This window comes from Lygodium microphyllum, chromosome 24 (assembly GCF_053477565.2).
Source record: "Lygodium microphyllum isolate KBCC chromosome 24, Lygodium_microphyllum_v1.1.10, whole genome shotgun sequence".
Lineage (NCBI taxonomy): Eukaryota > Viridiplantae > Streptophyta > Polypodiopsida > Schizaeales > Lygodiaceae > Lygodium > Lygodium microphyllum.
The window spans coordinates 51,716,848-51,728,890 of NC_141158.1; the positions used below are offsets into that span (position 1 = coordinate 51,716,848).

The window sequence follows — 12,043 nt, forward strand, 5'->3', positions numbered from 1 at the left end:
TGTTTGGTTAAGTGGAAAGATTGTTCAGAAGAAAGCTCTACATGGGAGCAAGTAAGTACTTTAAAGAAAAGGTTTCCCGATTTACAGTTAGACCTTCCAAGTATCGTTTTCGAGGACGAAACCGATTCTTAAGGGGAAGGAAATGTGACATTAATGTGACATTAAAAGTGATATTTAATGTCACATTAAGGTCATAAATGTGGAATGTGACATTAAAAGTGATATTTAATGTCACATTAAGGTAAATTTAGGGGAACATGCACGAGAATGACCGTCCGGGCTCTTGGGCGCCCGAACGGGGTTAAGGGGAGCCTAGAGAGTAAGGGAGTCCAGGAATAGTAGGACTCCAGGAAGTTGACGGCTGGCAAAGGGATTAGCTTGGAGGGCCAGCACTTATCTAGGCGTGGCTGGGAGGTGAAGGACACTCGTGCTTTCATCGTTTTGAGTTTTCTGACTCTCCGTCATCTATCATGTATGTAAGCTGAAAAAGGCTTTATATAGAATGAAACAAGCACCTAGAGCATGAAATGCTTGGATCAACAATTATTTACAGCAACATGGATTTAGATTGGGTGATGCAGATCACAGTCTCTTCACGAAGAAGACAGATCATGGATATGTGTTTTTAGTGGTTTATGTAGATGATATTATCATCACTGGAGATGATGAAGATGACTTTGCTAAAATTAAATTATGTTTACAGGCTGAATTCAGAGTCAAAGACCTTGGGTGAACTAAAAGTATTTTCTTGGGATTGAGATAGTCTCTACGCCTTAAGGTATATGGTTGCTACAAAAGCAGTATGCTCATGACATGTTACAGGAGTATGGTATGGTTGAATGCAAGCTTATGGAGACACCTCTTGATCAGAATGTCAAGGTGCAGATTGATGTTGGGAATGACATAGAGAATGTGACCATGTATCGATAGATGGTGGGTAGCTTGATATACTTGACTATTACCCGTCCTGACTTATGTTATGCAGTGGGACTGATTAGTCAGTTCATGCAGAAGCCTCGCAAACCACATTTAGATGCAGTCAGGAGGATCATGAGATATGTAAAGGGTACTACAGATTATGGGCTGTGTTATGCATATGGAAAATCTCTTGACTTGACAGGGTTTATTGATGCTAATTGGGTTGGTTGTGCTTATGACAGGAGGTCAACTAGTGCTTATGCATTTGGATTGGGCAGTAGTATGATCAGTTGGCAGAGTAAGAAATAGCCTACTGTTGCATTGTCAAGTACATAAGTACAGAGCAGCTGCCTTAGCGGCTTGCGAAGCAGTTTGGTTGATGAAACTGTTGAAAGACTTGGGAATACAGTTGGAAAGCAGAGTGAGATTGCATTGTGATGACCTCAGCAGTGTTATGTTGGCTAGCAATCCTGTTTACCATGCTAGGTCCAAACATATTGAGGTTCACTACCATTTCATCAGAGAAATGGTTCTTACAAGGCAGATTGACTTGATTCATATGAAGACTGAAGACCACGTAGTAGATATATTTACCAATTCTCTTGGTAAAGAAAAGTTCATATATTTTAGACAACTACTTGGACTTTATCAGATGGTTTGAGCTTGAGGGGGAGTGTTAGAATATCAAGCTCCCGTTACTCTTCAGTCAGTCTATCTTTATGTGTTTGACTGACATTAGCTGGATCTAGCTGTACACGTATGTGACATTCAATAAGTCGGTGTAGTGAGTGACTCAATCACAGTTAGTCTTGGTTAGTCATACTTATGTGTGTAAGTCTCTTTTAGTTAGTATGATGGAAGGATAATGGAAGAAGAACAACAATGAGCTCAGGTTTATTTACGCTCCACTCTATCTCTCTCCCTCTCTTTCAACAAATTAATCGGTCACCAAATAGGTCTTTGGGAGGGGGGGGGGGGGGGTAGTTTCCCAAGAAGCGTGGTCGAGCAAGCCACCTTCATATGCTTACTTGAAAGTGTTTGACTGTGAGGCTTTTGTGCACATTCGTAAAGAAAAACGCAGCAAACTTGAGCCAAAGTCCTGTAAATACATTTTCCTAGGATATGGTGACAAGGGTGAAATGGAGTATAAATTGTGGGATCCCAAAAAAAGGAAAGTAGTACGCAGCAATGATGTTATCTTCCGGGAAGATCGCATGCACAAACAGCCCAAAAAGATTGAGGAGGTCCGTAGGGTTGTCTTCCGGGAAGAAATACCTTTTGAACAATAAAATGTGCCCTCTGTGCAGCAGCAAATACTTGCTGTAAATGAATCTGTAAATGCAGGAAATGATGTTGGAAATGATCAGACAGCTATTGCCCATGATAATAAGTCACCACATGTGCAGGAACAGCTAGGACAACAAGCTGTTAATGCTGATTTGCAAGCTGAAATGCCAGGACAGCATGCTGAAAATGGAAATTTGCAGGAACAACCAGCAAACAATGATCATTGGGTTAGTAGATTGTCTAGGGATACTAGACAACCTGGTAGATTTGTTCCTGGTGCAAATAATGTGGTTGATTATGTCATGTTGACAGACTGTGGTGAACCGTCTTGCTTCAAGGAAGCAATGGACAGACAGGACAACAAAAAATGGTATAAAACCATGTTGTCAGAGATGGAATCTCTTGAAAAAAATGGCACTTGGGACTTGGTGCAGTTGCCTAAAGGGCAGAAAACCCTTCCATGCAAATGGGTTTACAAGATGAATGTCACTTCTGGTTCCTCACCAAAGTACAAAGCAAGATTGGTTGCAAAGGGGTACAAGCAGAAGCATGGAATTGACTTTGATGAGATTTTCTCTCTTGTAGTCAAGATGACTACATTAAGAACCATTTTGGGCTTCGTTGCAGTTGAGGATATCTAATTCATACAGATGGATGTAAAGATTGCATTTTTACATGGTGATCTGCATGAATATATATATATGCAGTAGCTTGAAGGATTTGTTGAACAAGGGAAATAAAAGATGGCATGCAAACTCAAAAGGAGTTTGTATGAGTGAAAACAAGCACCAAGAGAATCGTATTATAAGTTTGATACATTCATGCAGTCCCAAGGCTTTCATAGAAGTCAAGTGGATCAGTGCTTGTACATCAAGAAGGCAGCAGTTGCAGCTTGATTATCTTGGTTTTGTATGTTAATGACATGCTGATTGCTGGTAGGGATACTCATGCCTTGGACTCACTGAAGCAAAGTCTTCATGGCAGCGTTGACATGAAGGATCTTGGTGATGCAAATCACATTCTTGGCATACGAATACTCAGAGATAGATCGAAAGGCTTACTCTACCTATCTCAGTAGGAGTATATCTTCAAGGTTTTGCAGCTTTTCAATATGAAGGGGGGAAAAACAATTGGGGTTCCATTGCCTCCATATGTGAAACTCAGTGCAGAGGACAGCCCTACATTTGATGATGAGAAGGCTGAAATGGCCAAGATACCATATGCTTCAGTTGTTGGCAGTTTCATATATGCTATGGTTGCTATACGACTTGGCATTGCCTTTGCACTGGGAGTGGTTAGTAAATACATGGCAACCCCTGGCAAAAAGCATTGGGAAGCAGTGAAAGGTATTATGAGATACCTCAAAGGCACAAAGGAGTTGTGCATCTGCTTTGGAAAGCAGAAGGCATCTGTTGTTGGCTTTACAGATACAGACTATGTAGGTCATTTGGATTGCGGAAAGTCCACTTTTGGGTATGTGTTTACTTTCACAGGAGGAGCCATCTCTTGGATCTCGAGGCTACAAAAGTGTGTTTCATTGTCTACTACAGAGGCAGAGTATGTGGCTGCCACTGAGGCATGCAAGGAGGCTTTATGGCTTTCACGCTTGGTGGGAGAGCTTTGCATTAGAGAGTTACGTGCTCTCCATTGTGATAGTCAGAGTGCTATCATGCTAGCACGGAATCCCATCTTTCATGCAAAGACGAAGCATATATAGGTGAAGTACCACTTCATTAGAGATGTACTTGACAACAAAAGCATTGAGCTTGTCAAAGTGCATACAAATGATAATCTTGTAGACCTTCTCACGAAGGGTCTTTCAGCAAAGCGGTTTGCTCATTGTCGACAGATGATGGGAGTTGGATAGATATATGTATTTCAGCTTTGTACATACCTAGACTTAGCTGATTCTTTTCTCCTCTTAAGACACATTGCCTTTAGGTGGAAGGTTGTTGGGAATAAAGGCCTTTAAATGTGCTCTTGGGTGTGAACACACCCTTAGCACTTGTACTTTCATATATATATCTATCTAAAAACCTAAAGAGGTATACTCTCGATTGTACTCACAAGTCGTACTCACTCTCTTTCCCACAACTCTGCACTCTCACTCTCTATCTCTTTGCTGCTAGCAATCACTGTGTGTCTTGATCTCTGCGCCCTTTGAGCTCTATATCAGCATTAGCATTGAAGTGTCTAATTGAAGATCCCATGCCACCTCAAATATGTCATCAGTATAACCCATGTATCAAGCAATGCTCTATCATCCAAGAGCTCAGAAAAGAGTAACGACTTTCCAGCTTGTTGCCATCAAAAGCCTCAAAATGTTGCTTCTAAATTGGTGCCCATGAGAGAAGCAAAAACCCTCTACTTTCAGGTAATTCTTGGTGAAAGATCAATGGTCCCTGTTGTTCATACTTGATTATAGAATATTGAAGCTCAAGAGATGTAGTATTTAGTCAAATCTTGAGTTGAATGAATAGGATGAAGGATGCAAATGATCCTGAGAGACATTTAAGATGAAGAAGAACTTTGAATCGCTGAAATTGAAGAAATGTCTCAGTGCTGGCCAAAATCCACCATATCTAGGGTTTATACAAGCTTCAAAATGGAGAGTTTACTTGCCTTAGAGTAGCGGAGTGTTGAAACTATAGCCACGGTTTGAGCTGACATGTAACACTAGAAATGGCCTCTTAATACTCCAAATGTTGTAGGAGAGAAGAGTATTTGATGCTGGCTTGTTTTATTCAGCAAAAGAGACTCAATGTGGCTTCAATGGAAGAAGAATAGTCTTCAATCTTTAGTATATAAGTTCCAATGCACTACCACTCTTGATAGGATGAATGTAGAGCTCAAGTCCTTGTCGAAAGGCTCAAATCCTTGACAAAATCTGGAGTAGACTGTGGCTACCCTGGTTATTTCAGCAAAGAGATTCACTGATGCTCCAATGGTAGAAGAACCTTCAATATGGCTATAAGGATCTTGTCATAGCCTTGTTTGAAGCTATTGATCATTGTCTCTTCAAATGAGAAGAAACCAGCAGACGTGGCTCATTCAAACAGGCTATGCCTCACTGCGAGCAATCGCTGAAGCAATCTGAGAGTCAAGGATTTGGACTGTCATCATTGTTCCAATAAGCAAAGTTGTTGGACGGATAACAAGTTCATCCCAAGTTGGGGGTAGTATACATCATCTAGCTCAACGAGATTTGGGTTCTAGTCATTAGTAAAATTGACGCGACTGTGAGCTTGAATCTTGATCGAAGAGTTGTTCCCGATTGGATAGTCCACACTGCTCGATTGATCATTGGACTGTGATTCATCAAGGTGGTTAGTGATTTTAAAGTTTTGAAGCTCACGTTCTAGATATATACGATAGGTCTTATCTCGAGCTGCACAACGGTTAGTCAAGTGTGCCCAACAGTCGTATGCTAAATTAAAATGCTGAAGTTGAGAATGAAACTTAGGCGATAAGCCTTGCATTAGCTCGACAATAATAGAGGCATTCTTAGCCTTCCATGAGTGGATGACCTCATATGGAAAAAATGTGGGATCAGATTGGGGTTCCAACCCTTGCAGAATATCTCATAGGTTTTGGGAGTCAAGGATATGTTTCACGAGATTGTACTAAGTAGTAAAGTTCAACCCGTTAAAATGAGTCTTGTCATTAAAGGCATGTTTGACTAATGAGGATGCAGAACCATGAGGTGTCTGATAAGTGGAATAAACTTGTGGACATTGATGATGTCTGCACATCTATACTTAGGATGTCAGTGGTCATTACAATCATCAATCATGTGGCCATTGACTCATCGGTGATTGTATCTGGTTAGTTACTATAAACACACAATGGGAGAGAGGTGAAGCAACCATGAGTACAACAGACAATGGGACTTCAGCACACAGAGAAGTAGGGCTAAAATCTTAAGATGGACAAGGAGGTGGTGGAGGTGGAGAAGTAGGAGAAAGAGGAGGACATGGGTAGGCAAAAATAAGCATAAAATGTTCAATGGGTGTTGATTGATGCAGATGCACTAGAATATTAATGTTTCCATAGGGTGTTGGTGGAGGTGGAGGCACCAAGACATGTGAGCATTGTCCAAATGTCGAATGGGGCACAACATTGTTGGAAAATGACAGCCAGCTACTATGGAGGAGAGAAAAGAGAGACAATGAGATTGTGCTGAAGCAAAAGAGTAGAGTGTACTTGCTGAACTGAAAGAACGAGAATGAAAGGTACAAGATAGTTCTAAGATAGACCTAGCTCTAACTCAACTAGAGCTAATTGACTCTTAACTCTAACTCTTAAGAGTGATGACACAACTTATAACTTTAGTTGTGTTCACACTAAGAATTGAAAAAGAACTAAAGACTAAAACACTGGGCAGTTCCCATAGAATTGGCAAATTCTAACGCCCCCTTGCAGTGCCAACGTGGTAAAGTATAGGAATGATCAATTACCAAAGGGTAGCAAGTTTAAGGACTTGTGAAAAGCCTCAAACTTCCCACAAGGTAGTGTCTTGGTGAAAATGCCTGCAACATTTTCTTGTGTAGGAACATACATCAAGCTCATCTCTCCTGCATAGCATCTCTCTCTAACATAATGGTAATGCACCTCAATATGCTTCGTGCGAGCATGAAACACAAGATTTCATGCCATTGCAATAGCACTTTGACCGTAAGAAATAATGGGTGTAGGACCAATCTTCACTATAGCACAGATCATGCTGCCAAGATCCTCTTCCCTTCACAACTTGCTACAGTTTGGTAGGGCTTGTGTAAGGCCCTTGTATAAAGATCCCTAGTTTGCTAGGAGGAGATTGACCTCCAATTTGTGGTTTGGAAACTTTAGGTTTGATATCGTGTGATAGGATAGAGATTGGAGACGCTTCATCCAGTGGGCTGGTTGGAAGGCTGGCCCTACTTGCATTGTTAGGGTGTGGCGAGAGGTTTATAGGATGGTGGATTGGGAAGTTCAGCAACAAGCAACTGAATGTTTGAGGGGAGCTAAGGCTAGGAAAAGGGAGATTGAAGTAGTGATCCCGTAGGAGTGGTTGGACCCCCCATGGGAGAGCCTTTGTAGCTTGGAGAGGTGTGGGCTGCTAGGTTGTCACCCAAGAGCATCCCCTTGCAGGTGGTAGGCAGAGTGGCTGCGCCTCCCCATGAGATTTTCTTTGCAGTCTAGGCTAGTGGTTGGCTAGTCATTGATAGAGGTTTGCAGGATAAGGATCTCTTAGCCATCTCTTGGAGCAGGATCCACATCATCAGCCTCCAAGAGAAGACTTGGGTGCTAGACTTATACGTATCTTGGATTGAGTTTCAAGAGTGGTGCCTTTGGATATGGGAGATTTGGCCTTTAGATGAGCCAGAGTGGGACCTCGTAGAGTGCCTATGGCTGACCATGGTAATTGCCAAGAAGCCATAGAGCTTCTTGGCTTACATATCTAGGATCGGTAGATGTGTTCTGATGTAGGACTCACATTGGTAACCCTTGCGCAAAAGGCATTGAGCATAGCACAACATCATCACGGATGCCTTTTGTTGGTCTTTATGGTGATGGCTGTGGGATAGGTGAAGGCCGTGGAGGGTATCCTACTCCACTTGGCTTCTCACACTTGGTAGTTGGAAGCTAGTTGGCCGAGATGCAGTAGGATGGGGTGTGCAAGCCTTGCCCATGGCTGCGCCTTTGTTCTTGCGAGGTAGCTTAGTTGGTGTGGAGAGGAATTTTGTCGTATTCTCCAGTGTTTGACGCATAGCCTGGGGTGCATATCTTGTGGGGCCTTTTGTTGGTAGGCAATTAGGCAATGCCGCCCTACTATAGGAGGTTGAGATGCATGGCACGATCTTCATCATTGAGGCAGACTTTTGCACTTTGGTTGGCCTGGATGCATTGCCCATCCGCCAAGTATTGGAGCTCACAGTGTTTGACACGTAGCCTAGCATGCATATCTTGCGGGGCCTTTTGTTGGTAGAAAATTAGGCAATGCCGCCCTACTGTAGGAGGTTGAGATGCATGACACGATCTTCATCATTGAGGGAGACTTTTGCGCTTTGGTTGGCCTCGATGCATTGCCCATCCGCCAAGTATTGGAGCTCACAGTGTCATGCTTAGAGGCATGAGAGATTATTGGGAGCCTTATAAGGTGCCACATTTGGAAGGTACGCTGTTAGCTGATTTTTGACAGGGAATGCCTCTCCATATACGCGACTCGACTGAGCTTTGGACTTCCATAATCCACTTCCACCACGGCTCCTGAAAGCAGCCCGTCAAGAGCTCTAACATCATTTCTTGCTCACTTAGGGTGGCCATGACCTGTTTCTCACAATGCAGGCTGATAAACCCAGGTGGCGGTATAATCCTCCATGGCTTCTTTCCCCCGTACCCCCTGACCTTCTTGAGAGGATTGTACATCTGATTTTTTTCTGATTTTGTTTCAGCTCCAGCTAGACTGTTGAACACACGTACTTCATTGTAAAAATCTTTTGAATAATATAATTAGCCACATTTTTTACCACAAAAATAATTCTTGCATGTGAGTGTTAATATATGCTATTCCATTGATTAGGGACACTACTAAGGAAATGGTGATTTACTGATGTTGAAAGTTTTTTGAGTGTTTGTTTGTATTGGAGCTTTTCAAGTAAACATCCTTTAGGCCTTCTTTCATGATCTGTGTCAATGCACTGCTTAACAATTAGCAATTATTTTACCCGAGCAACAGATCATAGTTGAGAATGTTGAAAAGTCGCACCTTGTCTATAATGCCAGACATACTATCCTGGAGGAATTGGTAGTTTTCTTTCTTAGTGCTCCTGCAAATCTTATTTCTATGTTGATTTAAGAACCTAGTTGCTGTTTTATACTGCTTCCTCCTCTTTTTCCCCTTTCAAAAGGAAAGCCAAAAAACAATAACAATTACAAGAACTTCCCAAGCATGGTATTGTCCGGCTTCCATAAAGTTGCAGTATGAGACAACATATGGAGACAACTAATTCAAGATGCTGATTTCTGGCCCACAATAAGTCACATTATTGTAAATATGGTAGTTCCATTTGGGCGAGCTGTTTGATGTGGATGATGAAATATATGTATATTGCTAATTCAAGATGTTGACTTCTGGCCCACAATAAAGTGCCATGTGCAATCAAGAATATGCTGCTTGATTTTGCTCATTCCTGCAGTATGTTGGAAGTTCTTATAATTCTTACTTAAGATTTGTTATTTACAGGTCTTTACATGCATGTCATATATTTTCAAGTACTTGCAGAAGCTTCTTGCAAAGGATACAACCCTCTTGCTAAAGTAAGTGTAGAGCAGATGAACTGAGAGTAGATTCTAAAGGTTATTGTCTCTAGTTTAATGTGTACATGTTGAAAGGGTTTTGTTTTTGTTTTTTTGGTGTTTTTTGGGGAGGAGAGGGTTGGAAAGTGGGAGGAGATGCAGGGTACAGGATGTTATGTACTTAATGCTAAATTAGATTCTAAATCCATGGATTTCAGGTTAAGGTTTAGCAGGCTTAAAAACAGCTCTAGGGCTATGTTTTGGTGCAGTATACCAAATGCTTTTATTGTCAGAGGCAATATCTATTTTATCAGGACCCTCGCTCAATATAGAGTTATGCTTAGAGCTTGGACTTGTAAAAATTCTTGCAGAAATGAACAGTTACCTTGATGGTTTGAAGAAGAGATCCGTTGAGAGGCTGTTGCCAGTGTGAACCTAAGAGCGTGTGAAGGGGGGATACATGTATGCATGTGCATGTGTGCCTGCAAGCATGAAAGCCTTTACATGGCCAACGATTTAAGTATGGAAGTTTTCTACGCACGGGGGTGTGCACGCATGCCTGGCAGCCATGACAGATACAGGCATCTGTGAAAGCCATGACATGGTCAATGATTCAAATTAACCCTTTGCCTGTGTAATGAAGAATGTGTATGCCTTGGTTCCTTTCTTGGTCAACTTATTGTGTCCAATCAGTTGCAATCCTTCATTTTTCACCCTCCATAGCTCTTCTTTACATCTTCACTTTTGTTCATCATATTTGGAGTTCCAACATGGTAACAAATCCACCTATGTTTTGTTCTGACATCTTGTATGCCACTGTCTCTGTTACTTCCTACTCTTTAGCTTCTATCACTTCTTTATGTAGTCCCAGAAATGGTGTCATGGAATGCAACATGGGGTCAGGGGCCAGGCACGGATTGCGAGTCCTGTGACTACACAGTCACTTTGGACAGGAAGAGTCTACCATTCATTTTGCTCCTCAACCCAGCAATTGCTCTTGCCTGTGACTATGCTGCCAGCCTTCCTCTATAACTTGTTTTGTGGCCTGAAGCTTGCTTCATATCACTGTCCTTCCATTTATTTGTTGTGTCATTCTTGCAGCTGTCAAGCCTTGCTTTAAGTTTTTCTACATCCTACTGACTGATCAGGAACTGGCACAGAGAAAAGAAGGCAGGAAGTGTGAACAAGGGAGGGAGGTCTCCACTTGGACATTTTGTGGGTGCCAAGTCTGGATTTCTGTTGGTGGTTGTTTGTTGCTTTAATTTGTTTTATTTCCTTGGTGTGTGAACCAGTCACAGAGAAGGGAAGGGAGGTTTTGTAATGGGGAAAAAGCATCATGACAGATGAGATGCGATAATAAACGAAAGAACAGTGAGAAAGAGTTGAAATGAGGGAAAGTGGAGGAGAGTGTACCTTTCCTCTCTTCTCACTTGAAGTTACAATAGGTTAGGAAGGTGTGGGCCTGGAGCATGCATGTATGGGGCGTTTATGCACTATTTGCATGCTTTGACATGCATGCTTGACTCAGTATTATGCATGTGTATTTTGAAGGGCAACAACACGTCTCCGGTACTATCAACAAAGCTACATTCAAGAGTTTGCAGCTGAAGCTGTCTCATACATATTAAGAAATACTTCATTAGAACAGTTGGTGAAAGGTTTGTAGCAATGCCCAAACTTGTTCTTTTCAGATTGCTGGAGGGTTCACTGTGAGAAGCAAGCCCTTTGTTTCCAATACTGATTTGCAATGGATGTCCATGCAGGCATGAGAAGAATAATTGCTGAAGTAGTTTGTAAACCTTTGAACCATTACATCACTAGCTGCAGTTCTTTATTGTGGTATACAATAAAGGGTCCTGGTGTAATGATGCATTCTCGAGCAGAGCCGCTTTTGCGTTTATTATTAGATAAATCAACATTCAGAACTTCTACAAAGAAAGATCCTGGTATGCGTTTTTTACAGCATCTTATATTTTGAGGTGAATAAGGATGATGCAAGAAAGCAGTTGAGAAAACAGATTCGTTATCAATGGCTTTCCTTAATTGGTAAAGTTCTGTGTATGTTACAGGGGGGGAGGTTATTGTAAGAGTTCTCTCAAAGACATTCATTCGCCTTTGTGAAGAGCTTGAACGTAAAAAGTTGACATTGCTGTGGAATTGCCTCCTGGATGAAATTGATTCTTGCTTGGATGAGCACGAAAAGGGCAAAATGTCTGTTGCTTTCTCTTTTGGCCAGTCTAAATTACTTGACAAGAAGTTGGTTTGTGAAAACCATCATGCTCTGATGAATGCAAAACAGTCAGAAGACAATGGTGTACTTGAAGAGGGAAGTGAAATACTTGAAGAGGAAAGTGAAAGCTCTGAAGAAGAGGCAAGTAGGTTGCATTTGATCAACTTACTATGTCTTCTAAATGATGTCCTCGAATATAAAAGGGGCAGCCAAGTTTCTGGTAAGCTTTTGATTAGTTTCTTACTTGTTGCAGTTTATTTGGAAGCATAAGAAAAAAGTATTAAGTTATAAAATTGGTAGGTTTGTTTACACAAAATACGTAGAAGAAAA

At 41.6% G+C, this 12,043-nt stretch overlaps 1 protein-coding gene across 4 annotated transcripts in view; it reads left to right on the plus strand.

Moving 5' to 3' along the window:
• LOC148015087 (ARM repeat superfamily protein) overlaps positions 1 to 12,043 on the plus strand; it is a 97,553-nt gene that overhangs the window by 37,270 nt on the left and 48,240 nt on the right. For 3 of the 4 annotated variants that reach the window (XM_087665967.1, XM_087665969.1, XM_087665968.1), the window contains exons 6-9: positions 9,431 to 9,504; positions 11,035 to 11,141; positions 11,247 to 11,429; positions 11,553 to 11,933. In XM_087665967.1, the coding sequence (XP_087522093.1) occupies positions 9,431 to 9,504; positions 11,035 to 11,141; positions 11,247 to 11,429; positions 11,553 to 11,933 (745 nt within the window). Of the gene's footprint in view, positions 1 to 9,430; positions 9,505 to 11,034; positions 11,142 to 11,246; positions 11,430 to 11,552; positions 11,934 to 12,043 lie in introns of those variants that run through there. The other variant, XM_087665970.1, reaches the window with a different exon arrangement.